This window comes from Bombina bombina, chromosome 7, assembly GCF_027579735.1.
Source record: "Bombina bombina isolate aBomBom1 chromosome 7, aBomBom1.pri, whole genome shotgun sequence".
In the NCBI taxonomy this organism is placed as follows: domain Eukaryota; kingdom Metazoa; phylum Chordata; class Amphibia; order Anura; family Bombinatoridae; genus Bombina; species Bombina bombina.
This window is the reverse complement of record NC_069505.1, coordinates 102,636,934-102,660,600: the sequence shown is the minus strand read 5'-3', so window position 1 is coordinate 102,660,600 and position 23,667 is coordinate 102,636,934. Positions and strand designations below refer to the sequence as shown.

General features: G+C 37.4%; 1 protein-coding gene across 1 annotated transcript in view; it reads left to right on the top strand.

Moving 5' to 3' along the window:
* The first annotated feature begins 2,511 nt into the window (after positions 1 to 2,511).
* The window catches only part of TALDO1 (transaldolase 1), a 100,356-nt gene continuing 79,200 nt past the window's right edge, over positions 2,512 to 23,667 (top strand). Inside the window, exon 1 of the mRNA XM_053720219.1 lies at positions 2,512 to 2,770. Within this exon, the coding sequence (XP_053576194.1) occupies positions 2,674 to 2,770 (97 nt within the window). The 5' untranslated portion in view covers positions 2,512 to 2,673. The remainder of the gene's footprint in view (positions 2,771 to 23,667) is intronic.

The window sequence follows — 23,667 nt, the reverse complement described above, 5'->3', positions numbered from 1 at the left end:
CTGATCTGAACCCCATTGAGAACCTGTGGTCCATCATCAAATGTGAGATTTACAAGGAGGGAAAACAGTACACCTCTCTGAACAGTGTCTGGGAGGCTGTGGTTGCTGCTGCACGCAATGTTGATGGTGAACAGATCAAAACACTGACAGAATCCATGGATGGCAGGCTTTTGAGTGTCCTTGCAAAGAAAGGTGGCTATATTGGTCACTGATTTGTTTTTGTTTTGTTTTTGAATGTCAGAAATGTATATTTGTGAATGTTGAGATGTTATATTGGTTTCACTGGTAAAAATAAATAATTGAAATGGGTATATATTTGTTTTTTGTTAAGTTGCCTAATAATTATGCACAGTAATAGTCACCTGCACACACAGATATCCCCCTAAAATAGCTATAACTAAAAACAAACTAAAAACTACTTCCAAAACTATTCAGCTTTGATATTAATGAGTTTTTTGGGTTCATTGAGAACATGGTTGTTGTTCAATAATAAAATTAATCCTCAAAAATACAACTTGCCTAATAATTCTGCACTCCCTGTATGTGTTTGTATATTTTGTCCTGTCTCTTACAAGTTTTATATTGTTTTATTTAAATTAATTGTATCCATGGACAGCGCTGCAGAATATGATGGTGCTTCATAAATAAAGTATAATAATTATAATAATAGAAATATGACTAAAAAAGTTACACTGTGCATTTTCTATTATATGTGTTACAGGCAACCATGGGGTGTTCAATCTTTGCTGTTTACTTCTGGCAGCCAAGGGGGTCACATCACTACTCTGTACATGTGTTACTAGCAACCAAGTAGTGAAAAATATATGTGGTGGGGTCTAGGGTGTGGCCTAAGGTTGAGCTTTTGTGGGGCCCTGAAGTCAGCCCACTAAGGGGAGGGGCGAAACGCGTCATGACTGACGTCTGAGAAGCGGCAAACTTTTGAATTGGAGTATATTTACCTGGCAGCGGTCTTGAACTACCGCATTACTGAGGAGCATTTGCAGTTACCAGCATTGAAGTCAGCAGCCTTGTTTGGGGAGTTCCGTGTCTTAAATCTATAAGGAGGCGACTATCTCTGAATGGAAAAGAGGATTATACACAGTTGCTTTTCTGAGAAATTGTCACGCTTTCTGTGAAGCTTGCATACAGAGGAAACGACACAGGTGTATTAGGAACTTCTACCGCGTATGGTGGTGAGGCTGCTCTTTTCTTGTTATGCTGTTTGGTCCAAATTCAGTAATGCTGAATTGGCATCATTCCTTTTGCTACAAAGAGCGTGTGATTCACACTAAGTGCTCTGTTGTTTCTGGATATTTGCAACTTTGTGTCTAATGTCGGTTTGTTGCCTTTTATATCCTTAACAAAATGTTATATATGGAAGCGGTTTAGTTACATAATTGCGCTTCTCTGTATTTGGTTATTATAACTTTTTGATGTAAGGAATTGTTCTGTTCACCAGGCCTGGTTATGTATGTATCTCCTTCTTAATCACACTATTGTTTAGGGTTTTTTTCATGTCTTTTGACATGTTGGGAAGAGCAATAATAAACCACTTGTTATGAAGATATCTGAGTGCTGCCTTGTCATTCTTTTTCATAACTTTTTATTTAGTTATGACTTCTCTTTTTTAAGTTTAAGGTTAAATTGGTTATGACTGCAAGCACCTGTCTCTTTAAGTATTTGCAACAATAGTAGAGTGCACAACAACTCTTGTATATATAATTGTGTGAAACCAGCTACGTCCCATGTACAGTTGCCAATAGGTCGTCCAATATTTTTATGGAGCACAGCTGGCAACAGTAATTATGGCTTATTTCTTCTTGTTAAGGCAAGTACTGTGGCATCACCAAATATGTAAATGAATGCACACTACAAATTATTTTGCAACGTTGGCCACTCAAAAATGTAATGAAAGTACCATTTTATAAATTATTTGTTTAATGTCACTTCCTGTAACATCACCAGATATGCAAATAAATGCACACTATGAAACATTTTTCGTAGTTGACATATAACAAATATTTGTTACTATTTATGAAGCTGGGTGATCTGCACAATATATTTTTATCATAGTGTGATATTACTTATTAATATTTTTAATATAAAGGAGAGTTCAAATGGTGTGTCACACCAATTCATAGTATGATTTGACAGATCCAGGACTGTATGCCATAAAAAATATATAATTAAAAAATGCAATATATGTAATCAGACTAAGTAGATTATCAATAACGAATTGCTGCTAACAACAGAGAGCCCAAGTACACAGTATTTCAAACTCGTACGTTCTTCGGCAACTATCCAACAAAATGATTACGTCATGGCCGGGGCGCGGCATCTTATTCCTCATGTCCCGCCTACACCCTGTTCTGTTTGGCTACCGTCCAGACGCCTCTTTTTCTCATTGGCTTTAGTATCCGACACTCAGATGCTCTTTTGTGTACCGCCTCGCCCGATCTGACATGTGAATGGGCGTGATCCAGCGCGAGTTGCTGTCATTTTCTCTGCCATTGGAGGGCTGCTTCCTCGTGCACGTTGTACCATCTCGTTTGGTGTCTCCTGCTGCAAACCCCTCCACTCGGGTTCTCTTGTTTCTAATTGGTCGCTAAGCTCGCGCCCCTTTGCCGGCCGCAGGTATAAATAGGACCCTTCAGACCTTTACAGACCCTTGTCATGTCCAACTCTCCTGTTAAGAAGCAGAAGATGGAGTCCGCGCTGGAACAGCTCAAGCAGCACACGGTGGTGGTAGCTGACACCGGAGACTTCAATGGTGAGCTTTCTGGATTAACACACAATGTCAGGAGAAGAGTATACAGGAGGTGTCACAGTCCAGCTACCGACTGGCTGGGGTGAGGGAATGCAGGTGGTAGAATGGGCACTGAGTGGGCCTGTATTGTGCGGGCACGTGTGTTAGAGGAGTGTTATTGCCACCTACAGGGGTGTTATACTGAATAGATTTCTTGCATTTGCAGACTTGGTTATCACCCATGAAAATTAGACCTATGTATTTAAAGGGGCATTATACACCAATTGTCATTTAACTGCATGTAATTACTATAAAGAATAACATGCACAGATACTGATAAAAAAAATCCTGCATAAAAACTTTTTAAAACTTAGAAAGCTCTTTGATGTGCTGTTGATGAGATTAGCCTGGGATACCAACTGAAAGGGACTGAGAGCATAACCTCCCCTGCTTATTAAAATACTCATTATACAAATAGAAGCAGTCTGAAGTATGTATACAGCTAAAACTTTGGGGCTTGGTTAGGAGTCTGAAAATCAGCACAGTGTTTTTAAAAATAAATAAGCAAAACTATATGTATATATTAAATACACACCCTGATGGGCTTTATAAATAGATTATCTTGAAAACATTTATGCAAAGAAAAATCTAGTGTACAATGTTCCTTTAACCCCTTAATGACCGGACCATTTTTCAATTTTCTTACCCTTAATGACAATGGCTATTTTTACATTTCTGCAGTGTTTGCGTTTAGCTGTAATTTTCCTCTTACTCATTTACTGTACCCACACATATTATATACCGTTTTTCTCGTCATTAAATGGACTTTCTAAAGATACCATTATTTTCATCATATCTTATAATTTACTAAAAAAAATGATAAAATATGAGGAAAAAATTGAAAAAAAACACACTTTTTCTAACTTTGACCCCCAAAATCTGTTACACATCTACAATCACCAAAAAACACCCATGCTAAATAGTTTATAAATTTTGTCCTGAGTTTAGAAATACCCAATGTTTACATGTTCTTTGCTTTTTTTGCAATTTATGGGGCAATAAATACAAGTAGCACTTTGCTATTTCCAAACCACTTTTTTTCAAAATTAGCGCTAGTTACTTTGGAACCCTGATATCTGTCAGGAATACCTGAATATCCCTTGACATGTATATATTTTGTTTTAGAAGACATCCCAAAGTATTGATCTAGGACCATTTTGGTATATTTCATGCCACCATTTCACCGCCAAATGCGATAAAAAAAAAAAAAAGTTCACTTTTTCACAAATTTTGTCACAAACTTTAGGTTTCCCACTGAAATTATTTACAAACAGCTTCTGCAATTATGGCACAAATGGTTGTAAATGCTTCTCTGGGATTCCCTTTTTCAGAAATAACAGACTTATATGGCTTTGTGGTTGCTTTTTGGTAATTAGAAGGCCGCTAAAAGCCGCTGCGCACCACACATGTTTTATGCCCAGGAGTGAAGGGGTTAATTAGGGAGCTTGTAGGGTTAATTTTAGCTTTAGTGTAGTGTAGTAGACAACCCCAAGTATTGATCTAGGCCCATTTTGGTATATTTTATGCCACCATTTCACCGCCAAATGCGAGCAAATTAAAAAAAAAAAAAAAAAAACTTTACATTTTTCACAATTTTAGGTTTCTCACTGAAATTATTTACAAACAGCTTGTGCTATTATGGCAGAAATTGTTGTAAAAGCTTCTCTGGGATCCCCTTTGTTCAGAAATAGCAGATTTATATGGCTTTGGCGTTGCTTTTTGGTAATTAGAAGGCCGCTAAATGCTGCTGCGCAGCACACGTGAATTATGCCCAGCAGTGAAGGGGTTAAATTAGGTATCTTGTAGGGAGCTTGCAGGGTTAATTTTAGAGATCAGCCTCCCACCTGACACATCCCACCCCCTGATCCCTCCCAAACAGCTCTCTTCCCTCCCCCACCCCACAATTGTTGCCGCCATCTTAAGTACTGGCAGAAAGTCTGCCAGTACTAAATAAAAGTTTGTTTTTTTTTAAATAAAAATTATAAAATATTTTAGTTGTGATGGACCCCTGCCTTAGCACCAACCTCCCTGATCCCCCCCCCCCTCCAGCTCTCTAACCCTCTCCCCTACCTAATTACCGCCATCTTGGGTACTGGCAGCTGTCTGCCAGTACCCAGTTTGGCCCCACAAACCAAACTATTTTAATTTTATTTTTAACTTTTATTTGTATGTTTAATTATTTCTGTAGTGTAGCAGCCCCCCCCCACAATACCCCCACCCCTCCCCCTCCCAGATCCTTTTAAATGTAAAAAAAAATAAAAAAAAAATTTCCCCTTCCTTTTTCATTGGTGTCAGTGTGGCTAATGCGCGCATGTGCACGTGCACACACGCACACCCGTGCACGCGCGCATCGTGCACGCACACGCTCCCTCCTCCCACCGGACAAAGGCACCATCGGCACCATCACTACCGGTGCAGAGAGGGCCACCGAGTGGCTCTCTCTGCATCGGAGGCTTGTAAAGGGGTATTGCAGGATGCCTCCATATCGAGGCATCACTGTAATACCCTCAGAGCTGCTGGAAGCGATTGTGATCACTTCCAGCACTCTGTTAGACAACTGACGTACCAGGTACGCCCATTGTCATTAACTGCTTGTTAATGCATGACGTACCTGGTACGTCAGTTGTCATTAAGGGGTTAAGTATGCTCCATAGGTCTATACTGCTATGATTTGTCACTTTAGTGTTTATCACAATCCTTTAGCAAAACCTATCAAATTATTTATCTACACACATTCTAATAGACTTGTGATTCTTCTGTTTGAAATCATTAGATACGTTTTTCTAACAGATTGTCATCGACCCTTCTGTATATTGGATGTTCTGCATTATCCTTGTTGTTCTTGGATTATTTTATTAGTCAAGGAATAGCAATTCATAGATATTGTACTTACGCAATAGTAAATTTGTAGTGTTCTACAAATCTGCACCTATAACTTGGAAGTGTTCTAACTTTATTTATATGCCTTCTTCCTTCTGAAAGTTATTTGTAAACAAATGTAACTGTTTTAAGAATATTTGTTTCATTTTAAACAAAATTAATACTAAATAGAGCAGCCACATTTTTCGCAGCTGCACATCTCTAAAATGAATACAATATACAATTTTTTGTTTTTTGGTGGTGGGGATTTGACTTTTCTGGTGTTCTTCGAATAACCTTTTGATGTTTTTTTTTTTTGCGGGTAAAGCTTGTATGAGTTATAACTTTACTGGTGTGAATCAGTGGCGGTTCTAGACAAATTTTACTGGGGGGGGGGGGGGGGGCAAGGTGGGGCCAGTGTTTAATCAGGGGGGGCACATTAAAAAAATGGATATATGTATGTATGTATGTATGTATATATATGTGTATATATATGTATGTATATATATATATATATATATATATATATATATATATATGTGTATATGTATATATATGTGTGTATACTGTGTGTGTGTGTGTGTGTGTATATATATATATATATATATATATATATATATATATATATATATATATATATATATATATATATATATATATATATATATGTGTGTGTATACTGTGTGTGTGTGTGTATATATATATATATATATATATATATATATATATGTGTGTGTATACTGTGTGTGTGTATATATATATTTATAATTTGTATGTGTAAATACTGTGTGTGTGCATGCATGCGTGCGCACATGCATACAGGGGGCACAAGTTTTACTTCACTTTGTTAACCCCACGCTTTGACTAGACAGCGTTTCAGGGACAGGGAAGCAGATAAATAGCCTTGAATATACGTATAGTGCTCAAGATGCATGAGAGCCTCTCTTGGTATGCGCTCTCATGTAAGGGAGCTAAGCATAAAAAGGATACCAAGCTTTGATAGAAGTAATTTGTTTTTATTGCTGCAATCATGAGTTTAATTTCTATATCCGTAATGCTAATTAGAATGTTAGCATACATTATATAGCAATACTAATTTATTTCAAATTAGATCCCTACGCACTTAAAAATTTCCCCATGACATTGGTGTTGGCCAATGTATTTGTGTAATGTTGGTTTATATAGAAATGTCTCCCTTGACTCTAAAAACACTAACTTCCTCTACTAGCTATGGAGAAACACTGTCTCAAACTGTACTAATACCAGATGTTAGAGATACTGGACCCATTTTTTTTTTCTTTAATGATCAGACACAGCATGTAATATTAATCAACTTTCTAATTTACTTCTATTATAATTGTTTTCCTAATTTCCTTGCTATCTTTATTTGAAAAAGCAGAAATGTAAGCTTAGGAGCCGGCCCATTTTTGGTTCAGCACCTGGCTAGTGCTTGCTGATTGGTGGCTGAATCATGTTACTAAATCCTATCGTTTGTGAAACGCTAGGATTTACCAGTGGAACAAATAAAGGGGACTTTCAGTCAGGAAGCCCACGTCAGAACACTTTTATTACAAGTTGATTTTAGCCAATAGCATGCTAGCTATCTGGCATGGAGCCAGCTGGCCTGTACAGCTATTGGCTAAGACGTGGAAACGGCACCTCACAGCAAAATAGCGTTCTGCTGTGGGCTGCCTGAGGAGCTCAGTGCGCCAAATGCTTCAGACAAAGGAACTTTCAACTTTAAGTATTTTATGCTTCATGACTGAAAGTCCCCTTTATTTGTTCCACTGGTAAAACCTAGCGTTTCACAAACTCTAGGATTTACTATCACTTTAAGATATATCTCTTCAGTCATTATAAGAAGTATTAAGTTATTGTTTTGCCAATATAATCTTGGCACTTTAGGAGATATAAAATGTATCATTACTTCAGTTTACCTGAATTGACTTCAGTCCTAGCACTGGGTGTGGTACCATTAGATTAGTACCTACAGATAAGCCCTTGGTTTACTGAAGTTAGGAACTTATATTTGACTTGGACAGGGTAGTTTGAATAGCTGTACTTCAATGCTTATGTTGAAAGAGAAAAAAAATAGTTTCAGTATTTTGATAGGCTTTGAATAAATGAGTGAGCAGATAAACAAGTTGTGACCAAGCCTAGTTAGTTGGAACAATTTCCCAAGTTCCTTGTTGAGGCGGAAATGTTAGAAATTTCTTGCCCACAGTTTAAGCACACAAGATGTGGCAATACTAGGATTGCAGCATGCAGCCTTATGGGAAATTGCAGAATATCAAGTTGGTACCATCTACATGATGGTAACTTTTGTGTGTACATATGGTGTATATTTTTATATATATATATCTCATCAAACATTTTACAGTACTGTTCCATGGTTGAATGATGATGATCAGTCTCCCTCAATTTGGTTGCACTGTCTGAGTTGTGGCTGGCTCTTGGATTTTACAAGACTATATTTGTACTTACACTTCTTAAAGGGACAGTCAAGTCCAAATTTTTTTGTTCATGATTCAAATAGGGCATGTCATTTTAGACAACTTAACAATTTACTTTTATCACCAATTTTGCTTTGTTCACTTAGTATTCTTAGTTGAAAGCTAAACCTAGGAGGTTCATATGCTAATTTCTTAGATATTGAAGGCCACTGCTAATCTAAATGCATTTTGATAGGTTTTTCACCACTAGATGGCATTAGTTCACATGTTTCATATAGATAACATTGAGCTCATACATGTGAATTGACCATGGAGTCAGCTCTGATTGGCTGAAATGCAAGTCTGTCAAAAGAACTGAGATAAGGGGGCAGTCTGCTGAGGCTTAGATACAAGGTAATTAGAGGTTTTGGGTATGCAAAACTGGGGAATTGGTAATTAAGGGATTGTCTATCTTTTAAAACAACAAAAATTCTGGTGTTGACTGTCCCTTTAAATAAAATTTCTGTGCTACATTTTGCTTTTAACTTAAAAACTTAACTTAAAAAAGGTTTGCTTTTGGACTAGCCTCATCCCTTAGCATATGCCTGATAAGGATACTAACAAAGCCAAGAGAAGAGTGATATGTTAGATGTGCACAACTCTGGGGTCTGTCACCTTGTGTTCAATTTTACATCAAATATTCTAATTTACTTCTGTTATCTAATTTGCTTCATACTTTAGGTATCCTATATTGAAGAAATAGCATTGCACATGGGTGAGCCAATCACACGAGGCATCTATGTGCAGCCACCAATCAGCAGCTGCTGAGCCTATTTTTATATGCTGTTCAACAAAGGATATGACGAGAATGAAGCAAATTAGATAATAGAAGTAAATTGGAAAGTTGTTTAAAATTGCATGCTTTATCAACAATAAAAAATTTGTTTTCATGTTGTTTTTCTTAATCTTCCCCTTTCCAGTCCTTCACTTTACATAAACCTACTATTCCAAAAATGTATTTCAACGTGAATCTTCCTAAATTGTTTATAAATTCTTGTCAGTATTTCCTTTTAAATATTTCACACTTTTTTTTTTTTTCCTTTTTCTCTCAATGGCCTAGTGGTATGTACTATTTTTTTTTACATTCTAAAATGTATAGAATGCCTTTAATACATCTAAATCTTATCCTTGACCTGGTAGTCTTCTCCTGTAACAGTCACTGTTATTGTCTTTTCCTTCTAACTGTCTATAAACTTAACAGCAATTACATTGGGGGGGGGGGGGGCATTGTTCCCCATTAGGTCTGTGCGATACAGGGAAAAAATGAATATTGCAATTTTGGCTATGAAATATCGCAATTTTATTTTTAATCATGATTTTTCTTTTAGAAAATAACTAACATACATTTCACAATAAAAAAATGCATTAAAGTGAATGTAAAGTTTCAAGTAGTGCCTGGTTTTTAAAACTACTATTAAAAACAGGGGCACTTTCATTGATGAAACTTTGCATTGCACCATATTTGTAGAAATACTTACCTCTTAGTCTTGAAAGCCGCTCCAGTGCTTTGCCAGCCCGTCGCAAGCCTCTTCCTATGTCAGCAATGACGATTCCCGCATTCTCCAATTGGGGGAAGCATTGCCTAAAGCAACGGCGTGATTGGAGGAAGGCCGGAATCATAATTTCTGACGTAGAAAGAGGCTTGCGATGGGCTGGCAAAGCGCTGGAGCGGCTTTCAAGACGAAGAGGTAAGTATTTCTACAAATATGGTGCAATGTAAAGTCTCATCAATGAAAGTGCCCCTGTTTTTATTTTTAAAAACCAGGCACTACTTGATGAAACGTTACATTCACTTTAAACTGTACAGAAGCTTAAAGTATTGTGCAACCTTATACCAATTAATTGAGATGGTATAAATTATGTAACAATTTAGGCAACTGTAGGGTGTGCCCCTGCAAGAGCAAAAACACAGAAAATCCAATGTAAATGTGTAAATCCACAATTTACAAAACAGAATAACCTGCAGTGAAAATCTACATATTTGCCCTAAAAAAACATTTTAAATTAAATCTTTATTATTTTTAAGTTAACCTTTGCTGCAAATAGAAAGGCACGTGACCAAAACTACTCAATATAATATTTTGTTTAGCCATCATCCATAAATACAATTTTAACAATGAAAACTACAGCTTATTATAAAGGACAGGGCTGGATTTCAAACATTAGTGCCCTTAGGCACAGGTTAATGATAAACTCCTATGTTATGCCCACGGTACACATTGGCACACACCTGAAAACCTTAATGTTAGAGGTTCACCGCAGTAACTGCTCCTACAATTAAAAAGCTACACAGGCTAGTTATAGTATGCAGCAACAAGCAAAATCTTGTCAACTCCAAATATAGCGTGAATGCACCTGGGCAATAGAGCTTTACTAGTGAATTAGAACTATCTTACCAGTTAGTAATAAAAGCTGTGTGACAACTTTATATAAAGATTCACCCTGCCTCTGTGTTTTAGACAAGCCTGTACAGGTGGTATTGATGAGTGTTTGCACTTTATATACACAATGAGCAAATGACAAGCTTTACATAACACACATGACACTACAGGAGAGCTGATCTGTGCCCGGTGCATTTCCAATGCCAACACTCGCTTAAATTGTTGAGATCGTCATTCCGGCACTCAGATTCTTGCCATGGCTGCTCCTCTCGTGCTTGCCTCCTCCCCAGGTCTGCTTGGAAATACCCAGACTCCTGATGTTTGCTCTCCTAGTAGACTTTAGTGCTTCCATGCTAACCCACTGCCAAGGACTTTCTGTTGCCAACTTTACCTACCAAGCAAACTTTTCTCCCCACCCCTTCCTAGATTAAGAGTCGATGGATGATAAAGTTTCTTTGGAGGTGGTGATATTAATGCAAATAAAATATTCTGACACAAATGTGCACATAGTCAGTAATAAGTGTGTGTTTTTTTGTTAGTTTTTTTTTAAATTTGCATACTGCTGCGATTTGAAAATCGCATGCCAAAAAATCGCAATTAATCACTCGGCCCTATTCCCCATATAAATGCATTTCTTTCCAGACTTTAGATTGTTGCAGGACATTTGGTACTAGTATATCCTTTCAAATTTTGTCTCCTATAAACAAATTTGGAGCTTGAATCCAAGATATTATCTAACTTTAGAATGTGCCAATGTTACTTTATAATTTTTTTTTTTTTTTTTCCAGCTCTATCGTAATTCAATGTTCTCTAATTTTTCAATATTCTTTTTATATTTATTCAAATCAAACCCTTTTTCATAAAATGATTGAACTCTAAGGCATTGTCCCTTTAGAATATTTCTTAACCATCGTTTCAAAAGGCAACTCTTTGAATGTATATAAATGGCATCTAGCTTCTTAAAATGTGTACTAGTCACATATTTATCTAAAATTTCTCTAAGTCTAAGAATGTACTTTTCTGACTGCTACATTTTTATGTAAATGTAATCATATTCTGTTTCATACCCTGTATAAAAGTACTTAATTCCAGTTCTGTTCCATTTAATAATAGTGTATATGTATGTATATATATATATATATATATATATATATATATATATATATATATATATATATATATATATATATATATATATATATATATATATATATATATATATATATATACATATACATATACAATATAATACAAGGTTTGCTCCAAGCTAATTAGACAAATTCTTCCTCCCATTTGCCCACAAGTTTGCATATGTCGCAGCAAACCTTGTATCCATCACGGTTCCCTTCATCTGTGTATATAACACATCCTTAAAGGGACACTAAACTCAATTTTTTTCTTTAATGATTCAGATAGAGCATGCAACTTTCTAATTTACTACTCCTATAAATTTTTCTTTGTTCTCTTGCTATCTTTTTTTAAAAAGCAGTAATGTAAAGCTTAAGAGCCGGACCATTTTTGGTTGAGAACCTGGGTTGTGCTTGCTAAATGTAGCCACCAATAAGCAAGTGCTATCCAGGGTGCTGAACCTAAAATGGGCTGGCTCCTAAGCTTTAAATTACTGCTTTTTAAATAAGAGAATAAAGAAATTAATAGGAGTAAATTAGAAAGTTGCTTAAAATTGCACGCTCTATCTGAATCATTAAAGAAAATAATTGGTTTTAGTGTCCCTTTTTTTAAATTCAAAATTATTCTCCAAAATAAAGTTAATGCTTTCTAAAATAAGTGCTGGCCTGGTTTCATAGAATCCTCTCCCCTGTTAAGAAATGATTCACAGAATAGAAGTCACTCATGTTTGATAATTGTGTATAGTGAGGAAAACTCACACATAGGACATTCCGGTTTCCATTTTAAATGCACATAGATGAATTATTTATTTAAATAGAAACATATTTACAATATACTTGTATTGGCAAAAATACTTGTAATAAGTTATTGCTGTGTTAGCGTTTTTCTCTGCATGTGCATGCGAAGCATAACTAGATATTCTTAGTGGGCCAGCATTTTAAATACTGCAGCTGCGCAGAGCGCCATTAGGGCTTAAATCATGTCCGCAATTAACAAATTGAGTCCTAACCAGATGGTACAAGCACCCTGAGCTCTTTGAGCAAGTGATGTTTAAAATGCTTAAAAAAATACTTTTGAAACCCCAATACCTTTTTATTATAAGAAGTTTTGCTAATGTGTGTGTGTGTGTGTGTGTGTATATGTATATATATATATATATATATATATATATATATATATGTATGTATATATATATATATATATATGTATGTATGTATGTATATATATATGTATGTATGTATATATATGTATGTATGTATGTATATATGTATGTATGTATATATATGTATGTATGTATATGTATGTATGTATATATATATGTATGTATGTATATATATATGTATGTATGTATATATATATGTATGTATATATATATATATATGTATGTATATATATATATGTATATATATATTATGTATATATATATATATATATATATATATATATATATATATATATATATATATATATATATATATATATATATATATATATATATATAAATTCTTCTATTCAAAACTGAAATGCATCCATGTAGATTTAAATTAAGGTTAAAATGTCCCATTAAGTTGTATATTTTAAGTATGAAGGTAAAGTTTGAACATATTTTTGCAAAAACCTATCCACATACTGTGATAAGTTACTCATTGTTGCATTGATTCCAGAAATCTGTCTACCTGGAGGATTTTCCAAACAAATGTATTTTAGGCAAATCTTGGAATACTGGAATTCTTGAATGTTCTACTAGCAGATATTTATATTCCTCATTAAAGTGATGGTAAATCTTAGTGTTTGTGAAATTCTAGGATTTACCATTGGAACAAATAAAGGGGACTTTCAGTCATGAAGTATAAAATACTTTTATGCTGAAAGTTCCTTTATTTGTTTGAAACATTCCCAGCGTTGAGCGCTGCAGGCAGCCCACGGCAGAACGCTATTTTGCTAAGAGGTGACGTTTCCACCTTTTAGTAAATAGCGCTGCAGCCCAGCTGATGCCAAGTCAGATAGCCCACATGGCTAGTCCCCTTTATTTGTTCCAATGGTAAATCCTAGGATTTACCATCACTTTAATAATCCCTAGATTTTTAGCTTTATTCAAATGCAACTTCTTCCCCTAATCTTTTTATTTTAATATAATCATTTGTATCAAAATTAACCAGTCCACCTCCCTTATCCACAGGTTTTATTTCATTTGAAGTTTGTAACTTCTTAAAGGGACATAATACTCATATGCTAAATCATACAGAAGTGATGCAGCATAACTGTAAAAAGCTGACAAGAAATATCACCTTAACATCTTTGAAAAAAAAGGGAAGATATTTTACCTCAGACTTTCTTCAGCTCACCAGAATAAGTACTCTAAGTTATTCAGCAGCTGCAAGTTGAAAAATAAAAAAAATATAGCCAATTGGCAGTGCTGAGGTTATGCATTGCTTTGCTGGGATTTCATAGTAAACTGCCTTAATCCCTTTCTGCTGTTAGGACGTTCCTTGCCATCCTAATTGCACTGAGCTTTAGCACCATTAGGACAGCATGGAACGTTCTAGCTGTTTGGCTGTCCTGAAGCCATAGCCGCTTTCTATGAACGATCACATGATTTCAATTTTTACTTATTTGATTACATTGGAACTTTGTTCTGATTTAGACAAATAAGTACTAGCAGGAAGGGGTGCACACTTCCTTGCAAGTTCCAGGACTAGCATTCTGATTGGCTGCTTGGTCTCTTTACAGTGAAGTGTGAATACTTAGAAGATTTTTAGGTAAATATCTTCCTTTTCTACATAGATGTTCAGGTTATATTTTCTAGTCAGCGTTTTACAGCTATGCTGCATCACTTTTGTGCTTTAACATTAGGCTATCATGAGCTTTAATGTAATTTTACTCAATTAAAAAACCCTTTCCATTTGATGTTTCATCTGCTGTTTTCATATTCATTCTTTCTCCCACCTCTTTCCTCTAGTTCTTTTTTTCTTAGACATGAAACCCAATATTTTGCTTTAATTTAGAGCAGGGGTATCAAGCTCATTTTTATCCAGGGGCTACCAGCCGAGTTTATTTTAGCCCCATGTTTATATGAAACACATGAACTTACGCCCTGTCAAATGCATTCAGATAAGAGATGGCCTTCAAGGAAATTAGCATATGAGCCTACCTAGGTTTAGCTTTCAACTAAGAATACCAAGGAAACAAAGCAGATTTGATGATAAAAGTAAATTGGACTTTTTTTTTTTTTTTTTTTTTTTTTTAAATTACATGCCTTATCTGAATCATGAAGTTTAATTTGGACTTTACTATCCCTTTATCAAATGGCTACATACAGGGTAGGTTGCGGTCGTTAAGGAAAATTTTTGAGGGATATTATCTCTGTTCACAATTTGATACTGGAAGTTAAAGGGACAGTTCACCCAAAAATGTTCTCCCCTTTTAAATTATTCCCAATGATCCTTTTAACCTGCTAGAGTGTATTAAATTGGTTACAAGTAGCTCCTTTACTCCTATTTCAGCATTTGAAATGGCTGATTTAGCCTGTGGTATTGCCTCCTATATTGAACAAATTAATACTGGAGTATAGGCTATTGAATAGCCTAAGTATACACAGCCAGCAGAAGAGATTACACTCTCAGTGGGATGCAGGATAGGTTAAGTAATAAAATGATCATTTTCCATTGTTCTCTCTATGTATTGAGCTTTGGTGTTCCAGCCAAATAAAAGATAAGGAAGCAAGTCTGTGTACACAAACTTAGAACATAATGAGATCTGATATCACCTTTAAGTTCAACCCATTGTAATAGGCTGTGGTTTAAAAGCACAAAATCGGCTACTTCATATACACAAATAAGCATGAAAACGGAATTTCTCAAATATATTATACTCTGCAGTTGGTATAACAAGTCATTTCAAATACATTAATGGAAAAACAATTTTACAGTGTACTGTCCCTTTAATAGGAAAGTCTCAAACTGCACAATCTATCTGAATCATGAAAGTTTAATGTAGACTTTAGTGCCCTTTCACTGCACATGTTAAGTTTATTGTTGGAGACAGCACACAATATTCTAAACCATTCCATTAGTTGCTGATTACACGTGCAAGTCATTTCACAAAGGAATTCTCAGTTCTAGAATCTCACAACTGATTTGTTGGCTGTTTTTAAATGAACTATCCTGCAGTCTCTAATCAAACTGTGTAAATATTTAAAGTTTAGATTCCAAATGTAGTTATCAAACTGCTTTCAGACGTTTGTGTTGGATGTCATTAATGGTTGCTGAACATCGTTCCAGTGTATTAAAGGGTTATTTTAGTAATACGTGGTAAAAAAAATAAAAAATTACTTGCTCAAATTTAGTTGGCTCTGCAATGCTATCCTTGCAAAGGGGATTTTTGACATAGATAAAAGTACAACTTAGGAGCTGCAGAGAATTTCAACTCAGGAGCTGCAACTAGTGCTGCTGATTTTCAGTTGCAGTTCATTGCTCAGGACCAGCAGTTCTCTGAGGCTCTGGAGCATTACTTAAACTGTGTTTAACCCCTTGGCGGGTTTCCCCATTGAGCCTTTTGCTTCATATCACTCATATTTTGTTGCTGCAAAACCATGTTTGCATCTTTTTCATCTCTCCTCGATTCTATCTAAAACTGCCTGTGATTGGGGTTAAGAGGCAGTAAACATTGCGAATTGACTAAGCTCCTGAAGCGCCAAAAGTAAGGAGCCGAGCTGTGATTAAGTCAGAGCTCGACAAACCCATTTATTGCAACAATCTTTTACTGTACATTGTCAGGTAGAAAAAATTTAGCATTTTTAAACACTGCTCTTTAAAGAGACACTAAACACAAATTGTAAACTACATGATTATATATAATTTTGCAATGAAAACTGCAGCTTTATTTTGTTAAATGAGTATGTTCTATGGTTTATTCTTTTTCACTTATCTCTGTCCCCAGAACAAAAGAACCATTGCTAACCAATCACAAACTTATATTCAGCTATAGCACAAACTCTCTCTACATGTGCATACTGGTGTAGCCTGCAATCTTTTATTCCCTTAAAATGAATGTAAAGTTGAATGAATGAGTGCCCGGTTTTTAAAAATACTATTATAAACAGGGGCACTTTCATTCATTAAACTATACATTTCAGCGTTTTTTTTTTTTTTAAATACTTTTTTCTTTAGGTGATCCTTGGCCCGCTTCTCACGCAGTACTTAGCATATCTATGACAAAACCGGCTTCCTCCAATCGTTGTGTGGCCTCATGAGATGGGACCCTCCAGGGTGCACGCAATTAGGGCTGCAACAACTAATCGGTAAGTTTGATCATAAAAGTAGTTGTCAACAAATCTCATTATCAATTAGGTGGTCAGCGAATAGTTGGTCAGTTGCACAGCACCAGCTGCTTTAATCTGATCTACTGCAACTAAGATTGTGCAAAAAATAGATTTTATTTATTATTTTTAATCTTTTTTTTTTTCTATCCAATTAATCGGACAATAATCATCCAATTAATCGGATAGAAATAATAATAAATAAAAATGTTTGAACAATACTAAGTGCAGGAGTTCATCGGATTGAAGCAGCTGGTGCTGTGCAATTAACAAACTAATCGCTGACCACCTAATTGATAAGGAGATTCTTTGACAACTCTTTTTATGATCAATCTTACCGATTAGTTGTTGCAGCCCTACACGCAATGATTGGAGGAAGCCGGTTTAGTCATTGCTGAAGTAAGTAAAGAGCTGTGGGCGGAGGATCACCAGTCTGGGTTTCCTAAAGAAAAAGGTAAGTATTTAAAAAAAACAAAAACAAAACAGTTGCAACGTAAAGTTTAATGAATGAAAGTGCCCCTGTTTTTAAAAACCGGGCACTTTCAACTTTACATTCACTTTAAGGAGGTTTAGCACTGACTCAACTTGGTTACTATTGCAAAGAATGATTTGCCTATTTTGATTGTTGATGCAAAACGTATAACCAACCTCTTAAAAACATGTGACACCATAGAAGCTTAGGGAGGGAGGGAAAAGTAAACAAAAGCTCACGTAAATTACCTTAAATATTAACCCAAGTCTCAGTTTGTGAAACAAATATTTTTTTTTGTATTTTACAACAAAAGGCTGCAAAATAAATAATGCCTGTATATTGCAATAATGTTTCACTTATAATGACACATTTATGCATTATTAAAATGTCAAGTTTAATAGTCCTTTAAAGTGATAGTCAAGTTTACTGCCCAGTATCTAAATTTTTAATAACAGGGGCACTTAATTTATTAAACTTTACAAAGACGCTTCTTTTTTTAAAAAGAAAAAAAAAATTACCATTGCGTTATGGTAAACATAATGCCGTTCCTCTGCCCTCATCTTCTACTTTTATTTAGCATATTGATGACTAATCCTGCTTCCTCCAATCGGATGCCCTCTTTGGTATCCACCTCGTGGGGCATGCAATGATTGGAGGAAGCCGGATTAGTCATCAATATGCTAAATACAGTAGGAGATACGGGCGGAGGAACAGCTGTATTTTTACTTTAACGAAATGGTAAATATTTAAAAAAGAAGCTGCTTTGTAAAGTTAAATGAATTAAAGTGCCCCTGTTTTTTACAATTCGATACTGGGAAGTAATTCATTAAACTTTACAATCACTTTAACAAAGATTTCTTCTGTTATGTGTGATCAGTCCACGGGTCATCATTACTTCTGGGATATAACTCCTCCCCAACAGGAAATGCAAGAGGATTCACCCAGCAGAGCCGCACATAGCTCCTCCCCTCTACGTCAGTCCCAGTCATTCTCTTGCACCCAACGACTAGATAGGATGTGTGAGAGGACTATGGTGATTATACTTAGTTTTTATGACTTCAATCAAAAGTTTGTTATTTTACAATAGCACCGGAGCGTGTTATTACTTCTCTGGCAGAGTTTGAGGAAGAATCTACCAGAGTTTTTTTTTACTATGATTTTAACCGGAGTAGTTAAGATCATATTGCTGTTCTCGGCCATCTGAGGGAGGTAAAAGCTTCAGATCAGGGGACAGCGGGCAGATGAATCTGCATTGAGGTATGTAGCAGTTTTTATTTTCTGAATGGAATTGATGAGAAAATCCTGCCATACCGTTATAATGACATGTATGTATACACTTCAGTATTCTGGGGATGGTATTTCACCGGAACTACTCTGTTAAAAGTCACTAATCCTTTTAATAAGTATTTATCATGTTAAACGTTTTTGCTGGAATGTAGAATCGTTTACATTTCTGAGGTACTGAGTGAATAAATATTTGGGCATTATTTTCCACTTGGCAGTTGTTTGGTTTTAATTGTGACAGTTTCGTTTCTCTTCACTGCTGTGTGTGAGGGGGAGGGGCCGTTTTTGGCGCTCTTTGCTACGCATCAAAAAATTCCAGTCAGTTACTCTTATATTTCCTGCATGATCCGGTTCATCTCTGACAGATCTCAGGGGTCTTCAAACTTCTTTGGAGGGAGGTAGATTCTCTCAGCAGAGCTGTGAGAATTTTATATTGACTGTGAATAAAAACGTTGCTCTGTAATTTTTATGTCAAATTTAATTATTGTTATTTTTCTAATGGGAACAAACCTTTGCTAAAAGTTGTGTTGTTTTAAAGTTTGATGCTATAACTGTTTTTTTCAGTTCATTATTTCAACTGTCATTTAATCATTTAATCGTTTAGTACCTCTTTGAGGCACAGTACGTTTTTGCTAAAAAAGATTATAACCAAGTTGCAAGTTTATTGCTAGTGTGTTAAACATGTCTGACTCAGAGGAAGATATCTGTGTCATTTGTTCCAATGCCAAGGTGGAGCCCAATAGAAATTTATGTACTAACTGTATTGATGCTACTTTAAATAAAAGTCAATCTGTACAATTTGAACAAATTTCACCAAACAGCGAGGGGAGAGTTATGCCGACTAACTCGCCTCACGCGGCAGTACCTGCATCTCCCGCCCGGGAGGTGCGTGATATTATGGCGCCTAGTACATCTGGGCGGCCATTACAGATAACATTACAAGATATGGCTACTGTTATGACTGAAGTTTTGTCTAAATTACCAGAACTAAGAGGCAAGCGTGATCACTCTGGGGTGAGAACAGAGTGCGCTGACAATACTAGGGCCATGTCTGATACTGCGTCACAGCTTGCAGAGCATGAGGACGGAGAGCTTCATTCTGTAGGTGACGGTTCTGATCCAAACAGATTGGATTCAGATATTTCAAATTTTAAATTTAAATTGGAGAACCTCCGTGTATTACTAGGGGAGGTCTTAGCAGCTCTCAATGATTGTAACACCGTTGCAATACCAGAGAAACTGTGTAGGTTGGATAAATACTTTGCGGTACCGGCGAGTACTGACGTTTTTCCTATACCTAAGAGACTAACTGAAATTGTTACTAAGGAGTGGGATAGACCCGGTGTGCCGTTCTCACCCCCTCCAATATTTAGAAAGATGTTTCCAATAGACACCACCACTCGGGACTTATGGCAAACGGTCCCTAAGGTGGAGGGAGCAGTTTCTACTTTAGCTAAGCGTACCACTATCCCGGTGGAGGATAGCTGTGCTTTTTCAGATCCAATGGATAAAAAATTAGAGGGTTACCTTAAGAAAATGTTTGTTCAACAAGGTTTTATATTGCAACCCCTTGCATGTATCGCGCCGATTACGGCTGCGGCAGCATTTTGAATTGAGTCTCTGGAAGAGAACCTTAGTTCATCTACGCTAGACGACATTACGGACAGGCTTAGAGTCCTTAAACTAGCTAATTCATTCATTTCGGAGGCCGTAGTACATTTAACCAAGCTTACGGCTAAGAACTCAGGATTCGCCATACAGGCACGTAGGGCGCTGTGGCTAAAATCCTGGTCAGCTGATGTTACTTCTAAGTCCAAATTACTTAATATACCTTTCAAGGGGCAGTCTTTATTTGGGCCCGGTTTGAAAGAAATTATCGCTGACATTACAGGAGGTAAGGGCCACGCCCTACCTCAAGACAAAGCCAAAGCCAAGGCTAGACAGTCTAATTTTCGTCCCTTTCGGAATTTCAAAACAGGAGCAGCATCAACCTCCACTGCACCAAAACAGGAGGGAGCTGTTGCTCGTTACAGGCAAGGCTGGAAGCCTAACCAGTCCTGGAACAAGAGCAAGCAGGCCAGGAAACCTGCTGCTGCCCCAAAGACAGCATGAACCGAGAGCCCCCGATCCGGGACCGGATCTAGTGGGGGGCAGACTTTCTCTCTTCGCCCAGGCCTGGGCAAGAGATGTTCAGGATCCCTGGGCGCTAGAGATCATATCTCAGGGATACCTTCTAGACTTCAAATTATCTCCCCCAAGAGGGAGATTTCATCTGTCAAGGTTGTCAACAAACCAGATAAAGAAAGAAGCGTTTCTACGCTGTGTACAAGATCTGTTATTAATGGGAGTGATCCATCCGGTTCCGCGGTCGGAACAAGGACAAGGGTTCTACTCAAACCTGTTTGTGGTTCCCAAAAAAGAGGGAACTTTCAGGCCAATCTTAGATTTAAAGATTCTAAACAAATTCCTAAGAGTTCCATCGTTCAAAATGGAAACTATTCGGACAATCTTACCCATGATCCAAAAGGGTCAGTACATGACCACAGTGGATTTAAAAGATGCTTACCTTCACATACCGATTCACAAAGATCATCACCGGTATCTAAGGTTTGCCTTCTTAGACAGGCACTACCAGTTTGTAGCTCTTCCATTCGGATTGGCTACGGCTCCAAGAATCTTCACAAAGGTTCTGGGTGCCCTTCTGGCGGTACTAAGACCGCGAGGGATTTCGGTAGCTCCGTACCTAGACGACATTCTAATACAAGCTTCAAGCTTTCAAACTGCCAAGTCTCATACAGAGTTAGTTCTGGCATTTCTAAGGTCGCATGGATGGAAAGTGAACGAAAAGAAGAGTTCTCTTTTTCCTCTCACAAGAGTTCCATTCTTGGGGACTCTTATAGATTCTGTAGAAATGAAGATTTACCTGACAGAAGACAGGTTAACAAAGCTTCAAAATGCATGCCGTGTCCTTCATTCCATTCAACACCCGTCAGTAGCTCAATGCATGGAGGTGATCGGCTTAATGGTAGCGGCAATGGACATAGTACCTTTTGCACGCCTACACCTCAGACCGCTGCAATTGTGCATGCTAAGTCAGTGGAATGGGGATTACTCAGATTTGTCCCCTACTCTGAATCTGAATCAAGAGACCAGAAATTCTCTTCTATGGTGGCTTTATCGGCCACACCTGTCCAGGGGGATGCCATTCAGCAGGCCAGACTGGACAATTGTAACAACAGACGCCAGCCTACTAGGTTGGGGCGCTGTCTGGAATTCTCTGAAGGCTCAGGGACTATGGAATCAGGAGGAGAGTCTCCTTCCAATAAACATCCTGGAATTGAGAGCAGTTCTCAATGCCCTTCTGGCTTGGCCCCAATTAACAACTCGGGGGTTCATCAGGTTTCAGTCGGACAACATCACGACTGTAGCTTACATCAACCATCAGGGAGGGACAAGAAGCTCCCTAGCAATGATGGAAGTATCAAAGATAATTCGCTGGGCAGAGTCTCACTCTTGCCACCTGTCAGCAATCCACATCCCGGGAGTGGAGAACTGGGAGGCGGATTTCTTGAGTCGCCAGACTTTTCATCCGGGGGAGTGGGAACTTCATCCGGAGGTCTTTGCCCAAATACTTCGACGTTGGGGCAAACCAGAGATAGATCTCATGGCGTCTCGCCAGAACGCCAAACTTCCTCTCTACGGGTCCAGATCCAGGGATCCGGGAGCGGTTCTGATAGATGCTTTGACAGCACCTTGGAACTTCGGGATGGCTTATGTGTTTCCACCCTTCCCGCTGCTTCCTCGATTGATTGCCAAAATCAAACAGGAGAGAGCATCAGTGATTCTAATAGCGCCTGCATGGCCACGCAGGACTTGGTATGCAGATCTAGTGGACATGTCATCCTATCCGCCTTGGTCTCTACCTCTAAGACAGGACCTTCTGATACAGGGTCCATTCAAACATCAAAATCTAACTTCTCTGAAGCTGACTGCTTGGAAATTGAACGATTGATTTTATCAAAACGTGGTTTTTCTGAGTCGGTTATTGATACCCTGATACAGGCTAGGAAGCCTGTTACCAGAAGGATTTACCATAAAATATGGCGTAAATACCTATACTGGTGCGAATCCAAAGGTTACTCCTGGAGTAAGGTTAGGATCGCTAGGATATTGTCCTTTCTACAAGAAGGTTTAGAAAAGGGTTTATCAGCTAGTTCATTAAAGGGACAGATTTCAGCTCTGTCCATCTTGTTACACAGGCGTCTGTCAGAAAATCCAGACGTCCAGGCCTTTTGTCAGGCTTTAGCTAGGATCAAGCCTGTGTTTAAAGCTGTTGCTCCGCCATGGAGTTTAAACTTAGTTCTTAACGTTTTACAGGGTGTTCCGTTTGAACCCCTTCATTCCATTGATATAAAATTGTTATCTTGGAAAGTTCTGTTTTTAATGGCTATTTCCTCGGCTCGAAGAGTCTCTGAGTTATCAGCCTTACATTGTGATTCTCCTTATCTGATTTTTCACTCAGACAAGGTAGTTCTGCGTACTAAACCTGGGTTCTTACCTAAGGTAGTCACTAACAGGAATATCAATCAAGAGATTGTTGTTCCATCCTTGTGTCCAAATCCTTCTTCAAAGAAGGAACGTCTTCTACACAATCTGGATGTAGTTCGTGCCCTCAAGTTCTACTTGCAGGCAACTAAAGATTTTCGCCAAACTTCTTCCCTGTTTGTCGTTTATTCTGGACAGAGGAGAGGTCAAAAAGCTTCTGCTACCTCTCTCTCTTTTTGGCTTCGTAGCATAATACGTTTAGCCTATGAGACTGCTGGACAGCAGCCTCCTGAAAGAATTACAGCTCACTCCACTAGAGCTGTGGCTTCCACTTGGGCCTTTAAGAATGAGGCCTCTGTTGAACAGATTTGCAAGGCTGCAAC